The following is a 20,783-nucleotide window of genomic DNA, read 5'->3' as shown; positions in this document are numbered from 1 at the left end:
GTACATGTACTTAGAGAAATACCGATCTAAAAGGGTACTTGGAGAAATACTTGGCCAAAAGGAAAATAAGTAATTGTTGATTTTGTATGGTCATAATGCACCCAACCTTGAGTAAGAAACAATTTACTGTAAAAATTTAATTTTTTGAATGCCACATACCTACAGGATGAGTATAATATCAAAATGAATCACATACACAAATAATTGGAAGTACATGATATTTTGATTGTGACCGGATAATAGAAGAAAATCCACCAATCATTATTAGTATGTATTGAAAATAGAAGCACAACATACAGCAGTAATTATTTGCCCTTTCTCACATTTCTAACATTGCACTTTACAAAGATAATCAGTTGTGCACAAAGATAATCAGTTGTGCATTTTGTTGGGGCTTTATATCTGTACAAAATATTCCCCTACCGTTTCTCTTTACAAAGAAATCAATTTTTGCATTATTTGAGAAATACGTCATCCTTTTTTTACAATTGTAACTGTGTTGAGTGTTGCATTGAGCTACAGAATTATATAAACAAAATTTTCGGTTGACCTTCTGAACATCTGAGTTAGTTTATCTTATTCATTGTCACTTACTCGTATAATGTTTTTTGAAATGCCATTCCAGCCCCTGAGCAGAAGCAATAACAAGAGTCGTTGTCTCTAATAATCAGTGATTTTCTAGGTGCAACAGAGCGAGAAACATGGGTGGAAAGATGAAGACTGCAGCAAATTGGAGACAGTAAATTCTTGATCTTTAATTGAGTTGTTCAAATGATAGTAAATTTTATTCTTTAGTTGTTTGCCAATCATAGTTTCGCCATTATGTATGTCCAAATTATATCTGAGTTATTTCTGATTTCAGCTTGATGAGAGCTCTACCTCTCCTCAGTTGGATGTGCAAAGTAATGAAGAGACTGATTTTGCTACCAGCATGAAAAATTATGAGAGACGTCTACAGCAAATCAATACAAACCTAGACGAGAAGACTGAAAGGTATTTCAAATTAGTGAACTATCTTCACATTTGCAAATCAGTGTAGATGTGTATCTTTTTAACAAAGGTGAATCCACTTTTATCTCGTACTCTTGACGAGAAAATTGCTGTCACCGATTGTTCAGATGTGGTGACAACATATTGTATTGTCCAGTGTTTTTTTTTAAAAAAAGCCACAAGTATCTCCAAAACATCCAAATACAATAATTTTGTCTGTTGAAATTAGTTAACTGGAATAAAATATTTCAATATTTTACAAAGAAACAGACAAATCTAGAAAATTATAGGCTTTCCATGGACGGATTCTTCTTAAAGTTTCATAGCCGCTCTGACACACATTTTAATTACATGTTAAAGTTCTTGTTTCTGCGATGTGCAATAATACTACTACCATGTAAATGTGAGAATGGTAATAACAGAAAAAGAAAAGAAAACAAAAATGAAGAGCAGCAACCACTCACATGCAGACAAGTGACGGCTGAAAGAGAGCCCCTCTAAAAACAAAATAAGAAAACCCATTACCTTTTGGACATAAGCATTTTTTATTCTAATATTAGTACAAAATTTCATTCTACACACAAACACACACACACACACACACGCCAGAGAGAGCAAATGAGAGAGAGATTATAATGGGAAGAAAGGGATAGAAGATAAGGGGTTGGAAAGAGAATGGGCCCAGGAGACTGCAAATGGGTTACTGAAGAACAGTTCTCGCCTTCACAATTGAGAGGTGCTGGTGCCGTTTGAGGTTGTGTTTAAAATGGCTAGAGGACTAAAGCAACTGTTAAATTCATTGGTGTATTTGTTTGCAGCATTTACAACAACTTGGTGGTGCCGCTTTTGGTATATTTTGCAAGTGACGATGCACGCTTTCTAATCAAAGCAGTGTGAAAATCTTCTGTACCGTATGCTTTCCTCTGCTGGTAAGGTTGTGAAACTAAAGACAGCAAATAACAGCATAGCAGAAACACGAAGGCTGTTTCATTCTTGGTTCAAAAACAAAATATGTCTTTCTGTAAAAAGATACATGTGCAAAGTATACAGGAACTACCACCATCATATCTTAGCAAAGAATCTAGCCAAGAACCTCAGAAAATGCTGGTCCTGCGTAAAATAGCTAAGTGCTTCAATGCCTTTTATCCCATCACTCATTTGCCAATCTTGTGGGGCAATAGAAGATAGCAAAAGGAAAGCTGAAGTTCTAAATTAAGCCATTAAGAAATCATTCCTGCTGGAGGATTGTACAGATACACAACATTGCACAGACTACAGTATGGATACGTTCATGATATAGAGAAGCAGCTGAAAGAGTCTAAAACAAATAAGTCACCAGGACCAGATGGAAGCCCAATTTTGTTTTACAAAGAGGACTCTACATCATTGGCCCCATCATCTTTTGTGAGTGTATAATTTAGCACAAACATTGGTTTGCTGCAGAATTCTTGAACAAATTCTCAGTTTGAATAAAATAAAGTTCCTGAGATGGAAAACCTGTCCACATACAGCAGGGTTTTAGAAAGGATTGCTCATGCAAAACTCAGCTTGCCCTTTTTTCACATGGTATCCTATGAACTATGAACTATGGATGAAGGGCATCAGGCAGATTTTGTATTCCTAGATTTCCGAAAAGTATTTGATACGATGCCCCAATGCAGACTGGTAAAGGTGCGAGTATACAGAATAGGTTCCCAGATATCTGATTGGCTCAAAGACTTCTACAGTAATAGGACCCAGTATATTGTCATCAGCAGCAAGTGTTCATCAGAGACAAGGGTGTCATCAGGAGTGCTTCAGGGAAATGCGGTAGGACTATTATTATTCTCTATACACGTAACTGATCTGATGGACAGGGTGAGCGGCAGTCTGCGACTATTTGCTGCTGATGCTTTATTCTACGGGAAAGTGTCATCTTTGTGTGACAGTGGAAGGATACAAGATCCTGTGATGAATGATATATAGCTCTAAATGAAAAAAATAGTTAATGCAGATGAGTAGGAAAAACAACCCATAATGTTCGAATACAGCATTTGTAGGGAGCTACATGACACAATCAGTTCTATTGAATATCTAGGTGTAATGCTGTAGAGCGATATGAAATGGAACGGGTGTTTAAAGATTGTAGTCGGGAAGCTAAAATTGTCCACTTCAGTTCTTTGGGAGAGTTTTAGGAAAGTGTTCATCTGTAACCAATTCTTGAATACTGCTGGAGTGTTTGGGATCTCCAGTTTAGATTAAAGAAAAACTTTGAAGCAATTCAGAGGTATGTTGATAGATTTAGTACCGGTAGTTCTAATCAACACATAAGTATTACAAAGATGCTTTGGGAATTCAAACGAGAATCCCTGAAGGGAAGATGGTGATCTTATTGAGGAAAACTATTGAGAAACTTGAGAGAACCAGTATTTGAAGCTGACTGCAGAACGATCCTACTGCCGCCGAGGTACATTTCACATAAGGACCATAAACATAAGATAAGAGAAATTAGGTCTCTTATGGGGATGTATGGACAGTTGTTTTTCCCTCACTCTATTTGCAAATGGCAAAAGAAGGGAAATTACTAGTAGTGGTACAATACACCCTCCGCCACACACTGCATGGTGGCTTGCAGAGTATGTATGTAGATGTAGATGCTAATTTTACAGTAAAACAAATTTCACGTTGTTTTCCTAAAAAATCAATCAAACTGCAATTCTTTGGAATAATTTTCACATTAATCTGTCTCTGAACTCTGATACTGAGTGTTACTCAAACAATCTCGCATGCAGCTTCACTTACTGTAGGTGCACACACCGCAGGAAAACCAGGAAAAATGTGGGAATTTGTTGTTGTTACAAATTATTGCGTAGTCTTCGTCCTAAAGCTTTACATTTTGCTGTTAGCAGACACTTGTGTGTGCACTGTGTTTTGTTATTGAAAATGGTGCATTTTATTTGCAACTTAAGTTTCGTTTTGGTGTTATTCCCTCATTTATATGTTGTCGCTGCAGTATTATTCCGCAGTAGTGGACTGAAGTAAAATTCTTTGTTAGAGTATCTGTTATTACCAGTCAAAATAACAAAAACTGTACTGAAAACTGAAACAAAAACAAAGAAAAATTTCCAGAATTCTGAAAAATTCCCAGGTTTTCCCCAAGGAAATGAATTAGGGAGTATCTTTACTGCTTCACTGTAACCCTTCCACTACCTCTGCAATGTATGTGTCAAGGGAAACCTGCTAATGATTTGCAGAATTCTTATAATTACAACTTGTGCTTTCTTCAAGTTTTATTGTTATTCCTCTGCTCAGCTCCATATTGTCACATCAAATTAGTTGCATAGGCAACACAATGGATGGATTTTCAAAGTGAGCTTCTGTCATGTTTTCCCATACAGTTCGTATCGGTGAATTGTGTGCATGCAGTGGCATTTGTCACATCACAAATGGTGCCCATATTGTGTACCTGTGAAGTGAATTAAAAACTTAGAGAGATGTTCTATCCACTGGTGTGTGTATGTGCATTCTGTATGTCTGGTAGTTTTTGTGCAGTCAATTTCTGAAACCTGAGAAGTACTTAAGAATAACTCCGTACATCCAACCCCTCCCACATCAGGAAACGAAACACCAAGAAATATTTTTTTCATATTGTTACTTCTGACTGTGACGTTAATTAAAAGAACGATCCATTGATGTCGTTCATTCTAAAAAATAGTGAAAAGGTAGAGGTCAAATGAAATTTTTTAGCAATCCTTGGCAGGTGAAGTTGTTAACTTTTTGTGTTACTAATCATATAACCGACACAGTAAATGGTAGCAGCATGTCTTGTAGCAGGTTTTACAAGGTTCTGTAACCAATTTAAACAGAACTATGCATGTTTCACAGATAATCATCTTCTCTTGAAAGAAAGAAAAGTCTTAAACTGCCAGTCATCTTTTCTACATGTAACAAAACCTACTCAAACACAAAACATAAAACCTGTACTGTGTGATAAAGTGGCACAACCCTAGATGAAACTCCAAAGATCCATTGGTAGTTCACCAAAACAGACATAGCTTAATAAAATACATTCTGTAGCAGCCACAAACCACAAAATAAATATTTAAAACATTGTATTGTTCCTTCCCATTTCTGATTTACAACATTTTGTTCATCTTCCAATGACAGCAGCGCACCTTATGACAAGCTGTTAATCAATTGTTGAGTGCTTACAGTACCATGACACCAGTAGAAATATTCTAGTTGTTTCAAAAAAATATGCACTTTCCATGGTGTGCAAAATATATTGTTGATTCATTCGTCACTGTTATTTGTGCTTCTGTCAAAACACACCCAAGAATGTCGTGCGAGATTGTGTTACCATTTTGCTTTAACACAGAAGAGCCTGATTTCACATTAACGTAACATATTTAACCTCTATTTATAGCACACAGAGAAGCTACAAGGCGAAAAGGCCACAATCTATACAAGCTTAGGTTCATTTTTCATTAAAAAAAATGTACCGTTTTTTCATTTGGTTTTGGGAAATAAGATTGAGAACTTAATTTAATTGAACTATATGATACGACGCATTGTCAAGTACAACAATGTATCTGCTTGGGAGATTTGAGATGTATTGGTTTTGGAACCATAAAACAGAATTTGTACTGTAAATCTAATCAGATTTTAGTAAAGGAATAGTGAGATGTATCTGTTTCTATTATGTATAAATATTTTCTTTTTTAATATCATGATACTAGGAATGATTTCTTTGCCAGTGTTTCATTTCTATATATCTATATATCTATATGTTGTTGTTGTTGTGGTCTTCAGTCCTGAGACTGGTTTGATGCAGCTCTCCATGCTACTCTATCCTGTGCAAGCTTTTTCATCTCCCAGTACCTACTGCAACCTACATCCTTCTGAATCTGCTTAGTGTATTCATCTCTTGGTCTCCCTCTACAATTTTTACCCTCCACGCTGCCCTCCAATACTAAATTGGTGATCCCTTGATGCCTCAGAACATGTCCTACCAACCGATCCCTTCTTCTGGTCAAGTTGTGCCACAAACTTCTCTTCTCCCCAATCCTATTCAATACTTCCTCATTAGTTATGTGATCTACCCATCTAATCTTTAGCATTCTTCTGTAGCACCACATTTCGAAAGCTTCTATTCTCTTCTTGTCCAAACTATTTATCGTCCATGTTTCACTTCCATACATGGCTACACTCCATACGAATACTTTCAGAAATGACTTCCTGACACTTAAATCAATACTGGATGTTAACAAATTTCTCTTCTTCAGAAACGCTTTCCTTGCCATTGCCAGCCTACATTTTATATCCTCTCTACTTCGACCATCATCAGTTATTTTGCTCCCCAAATAGCAAAACTCCTTTACTACTTTAAGTGCCTCATTTCCTAATCTAATTCCCTCAGCATCACCCGACTTAATTAGACTACATTCCATTATCCTTGTTTTGCTTTTGTTGATGTTCATCTTATATCCTCCTTTCAAGACACTGTCCATTCCATTCAACTGCTCTTCCAAGTCCTTTGCTGTCTCTGACAGAATTACAATGTCATCAGCGAACCTCAAAGTTTTTATTTCTTCTCCATGAATTTTAATACCTACTCCGAATTTTTCTTTTGTTTCCTTTACTGCTTGCTCAATATACAGATTGAACAACATCGGGGAGAGGCTACAACCCTGTCTTACTCCCTTCCCAACTACTGCTTCCCTTTCATGCCCCTAGACTCTTATAACTGCCATCTGGTTTCTGTAAAAATTGTAAATAGCCTTTCGCTCCCTGTATTTTACCCCTGCCACCTTCAGAATTTGAAAGAGAGTATTCCAGTCAACATTGTCAAAAGCTTTCTCTAAGTCTACAAATGCTAGAAACGTAGGTTTGCCTTTCCTTAATCTTTCTTCTAAGATAAGTCGTAAGGTCAGTATTGCCTCACGTGTTCCAGTGTTTCTACGGAATCCAAACTGATCTTCCCCGAGGTTGGCTTCTACTAGTTTTTCCATTCGTCTGTAAAGAATTCGTGTTAGTATTTTGCAGCTGTGACTTATTAAGCTGATAGTTCGGTAATTTTCACATCTGTGAACACCTGCTTTCTTTGGGATTGGAATTATTATATTCTTCTTGAAGTCTGAGGGTATTTCGCCTGTTTCATACAGCTTGCTCACCAGATGGTAGAGTTTTGTCAGGACTGGCTCTCCCACGGCCGTCAGTAGTTCCAATGGAATATTGTCTACTCCGGGGGCCTTGTTTCGACTCAGGTCTTTCAGTGCTCTGTCAAACTCTTCACGCAGTATCATATCTCCCATTTCATCTACATCCTCTTCCATTTCCATAATATTGTCCTCAAGTACATCGCCCTTGTATAGACCCTCTATATACTCCTTCCACCTTTCTGCTTTCCCTTCTTTGCTTAGAACTGGGTTTCCATCTGAGCTCTTGATATTCATACAAGTCGTTCTCTTATCTCCAAAGGTCTCTTTAATTTTCCTGTAGGCGGTATCTATCTTACCCCTAGTGAGATAGGCCTCTACATCCTTACATTTGTCCTCTAGCCATCCCTGCTTAGCCATTTTGCACTTCCTGTCGATCTCATTTTTGAGACGTTTGTATTCCTTTTTGCCTGTTTCACTTACTGCATTTTTATATTTTCTCCTTTCATCAATTAAATTCAATATTTCTTCTGTTACCCAAGGATTTCTACTAGCCCTCGTCTTTTTACCTACTTGATCCTCTGCTGCCTTCACTACTTCATCCCTCAAAGCTACCCATTCTTCTTCTACTGTATTTAATTCCCCCATTCCTGTCAATTGCTCCCTTATGCTCTCCCTGAATCTCTGTACAACCTCTGGTTCTTTCAGTTTATCCAGGTCCCATCTCCTTAAATTCCCACCTTTTTGCAGTTTCTTCAGTTTTAATCTACAGGTCATAACCAATAGATTGTGGTCAGAGTCCACATCTGCCCCTGGAAATGTCTTACAATTTAAAACCTGGTTCCTAAATCTCTGTCTTACCATTATATAATCTATCTGATACCTTTTAGTATCTCCAGGGTTCTTCCATGTATACAACCTTCTTTCATGATTCTTAAACCAAGTGTTAGCTATGATTATGTTGTGCTCTGTGCAAAATTCTACCAGGCGGCTTCCTCTTTCATTTCTGTCCCCCAATCCATATTCACCTACTATGTTTCCTTCTCTCCCTTTTCCTACTGACGAATTCCAGTCACCCATGACTATTAAATTTTCGTCTCCCTTCACAATCTGAATAATTTCTTTTATTTCATCATACATTTCTTCAATTTCTTCATCATCTGCAGAGCTAGTTGGCATATAAACTTGTACTACTGTAGTAGGTGTGGGCTTCGTATCTATCTTGGCCACAATAATGCGTTCACTATGCTGTTTGTAGTAGCTTACCCGCATTCCTATTTTCCTATTCATTATTAAACCTACTCCTGCATTACCCCTATTTGATTTTGTGTTTATAACCCTGTAGTCACCTGACCAGAAGTCTTGTTCCTCCTGCCACCGAACTTCACTAATTCCCACTATATCTAACTTCAACCTATCCATTTCCCTTTTTAAATTTTCTAACCTACCTGCCCGATTAAGGGATCTGACATTCCACGCTCCGATCCGTAGAACGCCAGTTTTCTTTCTCCTGATAATGACATCCTCTTGAGTAGTCCCCGCCCGGAGATCCGAATGGGGGACTATTTTACCTCCGGAATATTTTACCCAAGAGGATGCCATCATCATGTAATCATACAGTAAAGCTGCATGCCCTCGGGAAAAATTACGGCTGTAGTTTCCCCTTGCTTTCAGCCGTTCGCAGTACCAGCACAGCAAGGCCGTTTTGGTTATTGTTACAAGGCCAGATCAGTCAATCATCCAGACTGTTGCCCTTGCAACTACTGAAAAGGCTGCTGCCCCTCTTCAGGAACCACACGTTTGTCTGGCCTCTCAACAGATACCCCTCCGTTGTGGTTGCACCTACGGTACGGCTATCTGTATCGCTGAGGCACGCAAGCCTCCCCACCAACGGCAAGGTCCATGGTTCATGGGGGATATCTATATATCTATATATCCTTCCATTATATTGATATCTAAGGAAAAAGATGTAGTAGACATTCTGCAGTGCCTGTGAACAACAGCTGCACTACAGACTATCGGTCCAGAAATCAATCTCTCTCTCTCTCTCTCTCTCTCTCTCTCTCTCTCTCTCTCTCACACGCACACACACACACACACACACACACACACACACACCTTCCACATCATTATCCCATTAATGCAGACTGATTTATTTTGTGTGTGTGTGTGTGTGTGTGTGTGTGTGTGTGTGTGTGTGTGTGTGTGTGTGTTGTCCCATCAGGTTAAGATCAGATGAATTTGGTGGCCAAAACATCAACAAGATTTCACTGTCACATTTCTCAAACCACTGCAGTATGATTATAGTCTTGTCACCTTATCACGCATACAGTTACCCTTCTAGAAGATGCCATCGCCATTGGAGAAGACGTCAAGCATGAACAGTTACCGAAGATTGACAACAATGTGTTTGTAGTCCACAGCTGTCATTGTGCTTTAAGTAACTACCACAGATCCCATCGATGCAGAGGAGAATATCCCTCATAGTAGATCACTGCCCTCACATCGACCTGCGTCGAAGGTGTGATTCATGTTTCAAGCTGCTATTCACATGGACAGTGGTGTGTCGGAACACAACCATCAATGTAATGTAAAAAGAAACTTGGTATCATCTGACAAGATGACGCTTTGCAGTTGATCCCCTGTCTAATCTCAGAGATCATATGCCACTGTGGTAGTCATCGACGATGTCATTGGGGCAACATGAGACCACTTAGGGGTCATCAGCTGTTCTCTCTTCCAATAATTTTTCCTTCATGAAAGATTCTGAATGAGATCCATACTGATTTGTCTTAAACAATATTGAAATAATTTTAAGACTAACCATTGAGAAATTGATCGATGATGATCGAAGCAGAAGAAATGAATTAAAATTTGTGCCGCGGCCAGGACTAGAACTTGGGTCTTCTTGCTTGCTAGGCAGAAATGCTAACCATTACAGGACCACGGCACGATGGTCAACATTGTTGCACGAACTACCTAAGTTGAGTGCCCTTCCTGACACAAACTTCAATTCATAACTTCTGCTTATTTCCCTTTACATTGTCACTACTGCCAGCGCTCTCCAGCACTGGAATAGCACCCCAGTGTTGGACTTAATGGGAAAGTCCTGTACCATAGGTGATCTTATAGATCTTATAATTAAATTTCTCAGGCAAACATTAATTATAAGATCTATAAGATCACCTATGGTACAGGACTTTCCCATTACGTTCAATGCTTGGGTGCTATTCCAGTGCTGGAGAGCACTGGCAGTAGTGACAATGTAAGGGAAAATAAGCAGAAGATATGAATTGAAGTGTGTGTTGGGGAGGGCACTCAACTTAGGTAGTTCGTGCAGCAATGTTGACCATCATGCTGTGGTGATGTAATGGTTAGCATTTCTGCATAGCAAGCAAGAAGACCCAGGTTCGAGTCCCGGCTGCAGTACAAATTGTAATTCATTTCTTCTGCTTCGATCATTATTGTAGATAATAAAGAGACTTAAATGTCCCAGGGAAACATTTAATTGTAAGATCACTGAGAAATTGATACTACTTGGGAGGTACTTGAGTCCCGCAATCTTTTTCTCATTTCCTTAGATAAAGTATTGTTCTAGTAGACTTGCCATTAAAACTTTTTAGTTTTGATGTACATGGTAAATATCTTCTCATATGCCCTTCTTTTGTAGGTACACAACTTTGGACAGCTGGCTACAGGTAGCTGCTGACAATGTTAATCAGTGGAATGGAATCCCAAGTGCAGATTCTGCTATTATAGCAAATCTCAAGAAAGAAATCCATGACTTACGACAATTATTAATAAAAGAACAGAGCTTTGGACATGATAAAAAGTACGTGAAGTCTCATACGCCATTACTGAAGTCTCGATAGTGGTGTTAGTTATAGCATGTAAGATACAAAATGGTGAAACTACAATTTAGGAATTGCAGTTTTTTATTCAGGGTTTCAACCTAAATTTTGTTTATGGGATTCTTTTTCTTTTTTAATTTGCTATTTCTGTTTTTCCATTGTTACAAATGTGAGAAAGTATCTTGTGTAAGAGCAAGAGAGAGATTTCATACAAGGCTTTTACATTTCAGAATAAACTTAGCTGAAGCTCAGTCACAGTTTCAGAAATTATTCTCAGACTACCAAGAACTTTTAGAAGAGTGGGAAAAATTTCATGCGGAACAGAAAACAAAAGAAAAACAAAACAATGAATACCATGAATTTCAAGTTCGAGGGTATGTTGAAAAAATAGACAACCTTACCGCACAACTGATGTCAAAAGAAGAAGCTCTTACACAACAGAAACAACGAATTGATGAACTGACTAAAGAAGTAAAGAAGCTTGAGCAAGAAAAAGAAGAAATTCCTGTACTAAAAGCTCAGGTATTTGCACATAAGAATTTCCGGAAGATAAACAGTTATTTTAGTGGGAATTTATAATTTATGTATTTGCGGTCTAAGAGATTTATCTCATCCATTAATTCATTTATTTTATAATTTATATATTGTGAAATGCAGTATGACTCCATTGCATAAACATCAGTGAAATTAGTGACAAGCTTTCAAACCAAGAGGATTACAAAGGACCATAGCATGACATTAACAGTTTTTAAATTAAACTGTTTTAGTAGACATTCTTTTCAGTTTTATCTATGTTTCATTTACAAAGAAATATTTTGTCGTTATATTTCAAAACACTATTTTTGTGACTGTGTGTTTTTAAAAACTAGAAAATAGATATTGTACTTGCATATACTGCCATGGACAATGAAACTGTGGATGTTATTTTAAAGAGTATCCCATGTATTCTGTTAAATAGTCTGTGGTAAAGAACCAACATCAACAGACATTCAGATAACTTCTGCGTAGTGGAGAAAATAAAAGTAACATTCCTCAAAAAGGGATAATTTTGCGAGCTCCACAAGGAAATAATTGTGCTGCAGTATTAAAAGTAGTGTACACAGTTCCAGTACACTGTGTGGTTCTCCTCTTCTCTTCAGCAAATACAGTGTTAGACAATAAGATTTACTGGTAAATGAAACTGGATTCTGCTGCTAACATACAAGATTTAACTGAAGCTATCAGTAAAAGGTGGCTTTAAATTAAGGCAGCACATCTGTAGTGGAACATGCATGCATAGAATATACAAGGTAACCAGTAAGTCCCATAGATTGAAATAGAAGAATGTCATTTCAGACATTTTAGGTCTTTGCACATGCTTAGTTTTGTCTCCTCTTGGTCATTCAGCCAAGTGTCATCATCCCGATGGTGCAATATTTTGGCAAACTGTATCCTACTGGGTGCTGTTTTTGTATTCTCTCCCTCCTGTGGTTAGCAACAGACTTGTAGTACCTTGGTCAGCTTTGCTTGGGTGTAGACTATTGGGACACGGACTATGATCCTCAGGCTCTGTGTTGCCATAGCAGCTCTGGGCACTGCTGATGCAGAAGACACTCGTCTACGTGGTGCGATCTTAGCTCTTCAGAAACAAATGAGTGGATAATCCCACAGACAGCCATTCTGCATTGAAAGCATTCAAGATTGGGTCCCATGCCTCCTTGGTTAAAAACCACTGTCTTCATTTATGACTCTATGCAGAGTCTTTTAAGAGTCATCACAAAATTATTTCGCCTGCTCTAACAATTTTGTGCTGACACAATTCATGGTACGTCCTTGAGAAATGCAGTGCTCTGCAACCAATCCCTTCATTGGTTGTCCCTTATCTGTGTAACACTTCTGCTCTTAGCATGTTTCCTGTGCTGTGTGGATAATTTGGTGTACATAAATTTTCCTGCACTGGCCTGGGATGCAATAGACTCAGGGTTTCCAGAGTCCTGGGTTGCCCTTGACAGACCGCAACTAGACTGTTGTCCTTTGGTGGGCGAAACATGCACTTGGCACTTTATTTTTTGGAGTATTCTTCCAATTTTCATTGTTTCTTTTCCCCCTTGACTGTGGGATAAACTCTGTCACAACATGTTTCTTTTATTTCCCTGCAAGATGTAGCCTAAGCTTCTTTCTTTAGCTTTATGGCGTACAGGAACTGGTGGATACTGTAACCATTTTTTATGGAAAACAAGGTGTCAGGGTGCAGCTGCAGCGACGTCACTACTGAACTGTCTTGGTGAGAGATTTCATGAGTCCTTTTAATTAGTGTGCTGAGGTCACCTTCACTTTGTGAGGGGGCATGACTGCTGGAGGCATCCAAGTATAAATATGTGTGCATTGATGTCTGATAAACACAGTAACTTATGTGCCATCCAGCTTGACAAGCAGAAATGTAAGCTGGTTCAGTGCAGTGGTTTCAGGTGTTACCAAAGTCATATAGATGGTATTATCTCTTACAAATCTAAGTTCGCAGAGTTTGCAGACTACTGGCATGAGTTCGCAGACTACTGGCACTGGGACTCTTTTGCCAGATGCCTCCTTAAATATGTTGGCCACTGCCGATGATAGAGGGAAACCCATCACTACTCCTTCGGTTTGTTCATAATAATTTCCTTCACTTGGGAAACATGTTGACATGATTGTTAATTCATGGAGTATCATTAGAGATGGCCCAGTCTTCTCTCCTATGATTTTTAGCAAGTGTCTTAGGAGGTACCTTTGTAAAGAGTGATATTACGTCAAAGGTCACCATAAGATCTTATTTCCCTGGTTGGAAGTTCTGAAGGTGCTAGATAAAATGCTCAGAATTCTGTATGTGGTGCAGGCATTTGCCAATGAAGGGGTTGAGTGTTGTCAGGTGTTCTGCTGGCCCCTACATTGGACACTGGTATTGCTTAGGATAGGATGGACTGGAATCCTTTCTTTTTGGACTTCTGGTAGTCCATAAAGTCTAGGAGGTGCAGTGACTCATTAAATATGTTCTTTAGGAAAGTATTTTGGTGATGTTTGGTGACGTACCATGTCACTGGGTTGGGTGGATTGTCTTCACTTCTGTAGGTGTTATCCTGTAGTGGGTCATACATTTTCTGCTTGTGTACGTGAAGCGGTACAGGACAGTAGAATTTCCTTTGTTGCTGGGATGATGGCTGTCCCAGAATCATCTTAAGCCCTTTCCTGTCATCCTTGGAGAGATTTGTCATTAGTTGAATTGCCCTGAGGCTCAGTGGTGATAACGTAGTAACTTAGGACTGCCATTCATGTCCCAACTACACACTTCCTGCCACCTCCCAAGCAGAGCTGCACCCAGTCAATGCTGGCCACCCTGCAGAAGACAGTCAGTCATCAGGACCATTTGGGATGGCAACAGATTATCTTGCAGACATATCTCACCATCTGGACACACCACCTGGCTGAGTACTTCAGTAGAGTTCAGAATCATTGTAGGCCGGGAGCACCTAAAATTGTGTCATTTACATTTTAGATGAAAATGTTGATAACTGGGGTTCTTTCTGTAATGAGGTTTCTTTTTGTGTAATGTATAAGCAGACAAAAGTTAATTTGAATCTGTAGATCATGCGTGTTGTTTTATTGGAGTTCCTTGGGTTTAACAATAAATTTTGAAGTTATTAGGAAATCAAGATATAGATATCTTGGACTTGGAGCTAGTATTAAACTTACATTTGAATATTTTTGTGCTTGTCAGGCGGAAGTATACCAGTCAGATTTTATTGCTGAAAGAGAAGCAAGAGCTAATTTGGCAGGAGAGAAAGAAAAATTGGCTGAAGATCTAAGAAAACTCCACCGCCAGAACAAGGAGCTTCGGGAAGAATTAGAGAAGTGTCGGCCTGACAGGTCAGTTAAGAGGTTACTAAATTTACATTTTTTTAGTGCTTTATTTCAAGAAATTAAAAACCTAAACATTTAAAAAAATCAATGAGTCAGTGTTAATGGTATTTAATTTGTGTAAACAACAGTAAACTGATTGATTTGTTTATAATTATGAAAGGAAATATAGTATTAAATTCAGTGTAGTTTGTATATACATTACCCAATGCTTAATGCCTCTTCTGTCCACAAATTAATTACATTGACTTAGAGAAAGAATTGTCAGTAAAAATTGTTAGATACTGACCATGGCAATAGTAGTGAAGAGTATGCATATAAAATAGTGTTAAAAACAGAATTCACTAGTATGTACATGCTACACATATCTGAAACAGCATTTGATTACAGTTTCATTACTGAAAGGGACATCAAATTGTTTCAGAGAAGCAATTTTTCTGAAATGAGTTTTCTTTACAAGCCATGTATCTTGACCAAAGTGACACCAAAGTGGATGAAGTCTTTCTCAATGCAGTGCTCAGAACATGAAAAGCCTTTCATTGGTATACCTGCACCTCAAGTGGCCTAATTTCATTACTGATTATTAGAGTAAATCAATGTGCAGCTTAGAATATATCTTTTTCCTTTTTTGAGTATTTTATAGTAGCATACAGAGATAGATTGGAGCAGTGTTACACATTTTCTATCGCACATAACCTATGGTTGCATTTTCCATACCACAGTTCACATAATGTCCCATGTTTCTTTTATGACAGATTTCCTTGCAATCTCTGTATTGTTCACCTTATGTACCAAGCAAGTTAAATGATTTTCCATTCTTCTTCTTCTTTATTAATTTTTTTTTAAAGTCGGGACATCCCAACGTCTACTTACATGGGAAGGGTCTGATATGTGGGTCAACCATTTTGATCAAGTTTTGCAAGAACATTGTCTGTTGAAAATAAAGAGACACATGAAACTTCCTGGCAGACTAAAACTGTCTGCTGGACCGAGGCTCGAACTTGAGACCTGAGTTCGAGTCTCTGTCCGGCCCACAGTTTTAATCTTCCAGGAAGTTACATATTAGTGCACGCTGCACTGCAAAGTGAAAATTTCATTCTCTGAAGAGAACATGTTTTGGTTTTTTGATAGATATCCTCTAGTTTTTGAAACTATCAAGGTCAAAGTCGCTCATAGAAAATTATATTTTCATTGAAAGATCATCTAAAAACAAGCATTTTTTATTAATGTAATATGGGGTCCACAGTTAATAATGTTCAAGTTACTAGCATTTTTGTGTTGTCCAGCAGAGGAAGGTCACCGGCCATGTGCTCGGTGCTTTAGACTACTAAACTGCTGAGCCAATTTTGATTCTTGGTCGTGGCATTTTTTTTCGGTGTTTCTGATAATATCATGATAATCGGAACACTTTTCTTTAAGTAAAACATCGGCAGGTGTGATTAATAATCAAATAAGTATATATTGTAATGTATTGACAATTATTTTCATTTTGATACGTTGCACAAAAAATACCTTAAGTATATTATTGCGAAATCCTAACTGATTGTCTATTCATGCTAATTGTCACAATCAGTGGGGTGAAACCCATCATAGAAATAGCAAAACATAAGTATTTCTTACACAGTATGCAATGCAGGAATGAAATCTTGCTGCATTGACATGTTTCCTGGTACATTGTTGGTAGAAAACAGTGGTTCACATTGCTAAAAGCAGATTTATCAGATGTCAAGACAGGCATGGGCAACTAGTTACGTACCAACACGTGAATTTTGATAGCATTCACTCTATTAATGTAATGCCTCGACCGCTATCTCTTGTTTCTTGCTTCTAGTTTCTTTGCGTGGTAATGAGATGGGCAGTGGTCAAATCCTGAGATCTGGCCATGATGATGGTAAAAACTATCCAATACCATAACAGTTAAAGACAAGGCGCAACACATTCTCAAATAAAGCATGATAAAGTGGAAGCTTCTGCCATTTCCAGTGCGCATTCACTGTAAATTGGCGAAGAATGTGTGGGTCATGATCATTATTATGCCTGGCTACATAGTGGTCGAGGTGTCCGAGGACCAGTACAGTTGAAATAGTCTTTGTCCGAGGGAAAATGGAAAAGTCCAGATAGAGAAGAAATTCAACCAAGAAAACAGCTTCATCTGATGATTGAGTAAGAAAACCAGTTGTTGGTGAGTCCAGTGTCAGTATTCTTGTCCACAACAGACAAGACCCTTTGGTGATACATCAGATTGATGTTGGGGTGTCACAGAGATAAGTCGGATGAAGAGCAATCCTATGGAGGCGTTTGTTGGTCGGGATCGGATTAAGAATGAATGTGTATCATAATGAGCCAACTTCTATCTGGAGGATAGGAAGAATGTGAAACCACACACTTTCTTCCAGGATATCAACGATGCGGCAATTTCAACAGCAGAGAGGGATGATTGTACTTCCCAGTGGGAAAGCAAAGATTGGTGGTAAGATGTGTCATTGATAAAATGTCAGCTCCCAGAAAACTTTTGCAGGAAATTTTTGGTATAAAATTCTTGTATGTGCCACAATTTTGAGTTGATCTCGCCAGTATCTGCAAGGGGGTGGGAGTCAGACTGTCCGGTCAAAGACACCTAAATAAGCAAGCTGTGATGGAGAGAGTAGCTGGAGTACATGTTAAGATGTTACACCGTTTAAACAACATTGAAGCCTTTACTTTGATATCGGGAAGTGCCAACTCTCGAAGGGGACTGGACCTCACTACCACTTCACACTGGAGTCGAAAAATGACTTTTCCATAGGAAATAGCCAGACAATTGCACCAGTTTGTGTACCATCGTTGCGAGGAGTAGGAATATTTGTGCATCATAATACACTTCACTGAAAATGTAGGAATCTGAGATCTGTGCATCATGAAGAAAGCTAAGGGAACTTGCCTCTTATATTTGGTGAATTCGATCCATCACCTCTCACCAGTTGAGTGCAGCCATTTTCATTGGGCAGTGGTCCATGGTGATGGCCAATGGTTTGTGGCCAGCAAGCACCAGTGCCCATGGAATGACAACTTGACGAAAACTCTGCAATGGTAATGTCGGTTCGCAGTAGGGTTTTGGAGCATATACTGTATTCAAACATTATGAATCACCTCGAAGGGAATGATCTATTGATGTGTAATCAGCATTGTTTCAGAAAACATCGTTCTTGTGCAACGCAGCTAGCTCTTTATGCGCACGAAGTAATGGCCGCTATCGACAGGGGATCTCAAGTTGATTCCGTATTTCTAGATTTTCGGAAAGCTTTTGACACTGTTTCTCACAAGCGACTTCTAATCAAGCTGCGGGCCTATGGGGTATCGTCTCAGTTGTGCAACTCGATTCGTGATTTCCTGTCAGGAGGGTCGCAGTTCGTAGTAATAGACGGTAAATCATCGAGTAAAACTGAAGTGATATCAGGTGTTCCCCAGGGAAGCATCCTGGGACCTCTGCTGTTCCTGATCTATATAAATGACCTGGGTGACAATCTGAGCAGTTCTCTTAGGTTGTTCGCAGATGATGCTGTAATTTACCGTCTAGTAAGGTCATCCGAAGACCAGTATCAGTTGCAAAGCGATTTAGAAAAGATTGCTGTATGGTGTGGCAGGTGGCAGTTGGGAATTCGATTACTCGATAAATAGTACAATTCTCAAGGCTGTCAATTCAACTAAGTACCTGGGTGTTAAAATTACGAACAACTTCAGTTGGAAAGACCACATACACAATATTGTGGGGAAGGCGAGCCAAAAGTTGCGTTTCATTGGCAGGACACTTAGAAGAGTCCACTAAAGAGACAGCTTACACTACACTCGTTCGTCTTCTGTTAGAATATTGCTGCACGGTGTGGGATCCTCACCAGGTGGGATTGACGGAGGACATCGAAAGGGTGCAAAAAATGGCAGCTCGTTTTGTATTATCACGTAATAGGGGAGAGAGTGTGGCAGATATGATATGCGAGTTGGGATGGAAGTCATTAAAGCAAAGACGTTTTTCATCGCAGCGAGATCTATTTACGAAATTTCAGTCACCAACTTTCTCTTCCGACTGCGAAAATATTTTGTTGAGCCCAACCTACATAGGTAGGAATGATCATCAAAATAAAGTAAGAGAAATCAGAGCTCGAACAGAAAGGTTTAGGTGTTCATTTTTCCCAAGCGCTGTTCGGGAGTGGAATGGTGGAGAGATAGTATAATTGTGGTTCGATGAACCCTCTGCCAAGCACTTAAATGTGAATTGCAGAGTAATCATGTAGATGTAGATGTAGGGTACATTTCCATTCATTATTGCGGCCCGCAGGGAGAGAACAAAAGGAATCTAACATGTCCTTGAGCAAGGATGTGTCATCGATATGAGATAGCTCTACCATAACATCATCGATGTACAATCACACCGAGAAGGTTTCTCCCAATATCTTCAAGCCATGTAATTGAGCAGCAATATGGTGAAGCAGAGGTTCTAGGGACAATACTAAAAGCAACATGGAAAGGGGGCTTCCTTGTAGTAAGCCCCATCAGATTGTTATCTGGGGAGTAAGTCCTTTCACCACGACAGACACATAAATACAATTAAAAAGATTGGATAATACCTGACATGCAGTATGATTGAGACCGGTCGCCTCAAACACCTGCATCTAGAAATTGTGACTGAACTGGTCAAATGCCTTATTGAAATCAACGAAAAGTAAGGCAAGGCTCCAGGAACAGAAGTAGCTGCAACTACCAAGACGACATCCTGGCATTCGACTACAGAAGTCTGGATTGTGCATCTAGACACAGCTTTGGTGAACTGCAGTAATTTTATCAAGCAATATTGACAAACGGCCGTAAACTGCGCATAAGACGGTTTTGTAATCGAAGGAGTGTGATTGGGCTGAATTTATCAGTGTCTGGACGTCTGGTTGTCTTTGGAATTAGAACACTTTTACCGACTATGAAAGGGACAGAAACTGCCCCCCCCCCCAAATCCCTGCACCCTCTGTATCACCTTATTTACCAGTGACATGATGGTACCACCTATAAAAGGCCAAAAATGTACATAATATTCCTTAGGAATACCACTGAGTCCCAGCAATTTTTGCATGAACCAACAATAAGGCAATATTTATCATCTCAAGTAAAATCATGTAGAATCATCATGAAATGTAGGAGTAATCACACAGTCCAGGAGAGGAGTTAATGCATCAGCGAAAATTGTGTCAATAGCCCAGATGTCATAAAGGTCAATGTCAATTGGGACGTCAGTATGTGACTGTTAATGTGAGTGAGGGTCGTTTATGAAGCACTCTCAGTTGGATAAAATGATATAAGGAAGGCAAGTCATCCTGTAAGAATGAGCAGGTTTTTCGTTGCACCCTGAGTCCTTCCATTTATTGTCACTTTAACTAAAGAAACTTCTGTCGTAAGATGGAGTAATAAAATTCCTGGATCTGCCAGAGATTCCTCTAATTGCTGTAATACATAAATGCTTTCTGGACCAGCAGTTTTGCATGCTCTGGTCACCATTCCATAAGAGAATGATAATGGTCCTGGGAACACAAGCTAAGAATCCAGACTTCTTGAACAGTAATCTCGAGGGAAGGGCCCTTTAAGAGAGATGTGTTCAACTTCCAGCAGAGCAATATAGTTTTGCTGGTTGCAAGGTTACAGCTGCGGCACAAGTGTGTATCATGTCTATCACTAACATTTACCCACACAAAGAATCATAAAAGTAGAAACGATTGAATCTGTTGCTGGAAGTGGCTGTAAAATGCATATACCTGCTGAGAGTGGGATAGTGACAGATCCATGGATCACATATTTGCAAGGTGTACACCAAATCGTATAGTTCCTTACTGAAATTAAAATTAGAATTCTGATCCACAGGATGTGAAACACAATTGAAATCTCTGCCTAACTGATCTTTCTGTGGAGTTTTATAAAA

The 20,783-nt window shown here is 38.9% G+C and overlaps 1 protein-coding gene across 2 annotated transcripts in view; it reads left to right on the top strand.

The window, feature by feature from the left end:
• LOC126485108 (optineurin) overlaps positions 1–20,783 on the top strand; it is a 149,502-nt gene that overhangs the window by 86,786 nt on the left and 41,933 nt on the right. For both annotated transcript variants that reach the window (XM_050108737.1, XM_050108736.1), the window contains exons 7-10: positions 863–993; positions 10,798–10,959; positions 11,209–11,500; positions 14,709–14,857. In XM_050108737.1, the coding sequence (XP_049964694.1) occupies positions 863–993; positions 10,798–10,959; positions 11,209–11,500; positions 14,709–14,857 (734 nt within the window). The remainder of the gene's footprint in view (positions 1–862; positions 994–10,797; positions 10,960–11,208; positions 11,501–14,708; positions 14,858–20,783) is intronic.

This window comes from Schistocerca serialis, chromosome 6, assembly GCF_023864345.2.
Source record: "Schistocerca serialis cubense isolate TAMUIC-IGC-003099 chromosome 6, iqSchSeri2.2, whole genome shotgun sequence".
Taxonomy (NCBI): Eukaryota; Metazoa; Arthropoda; class Insecta; order Orthoptera; family Acrididae; genus Schistocerca; species Schistocerca serialis.
The sequence above is the reverse complement of the archived record's forward strand: the minus strand, read 5'-3'. Positions and strand labels throughout refer to the sequence as shown.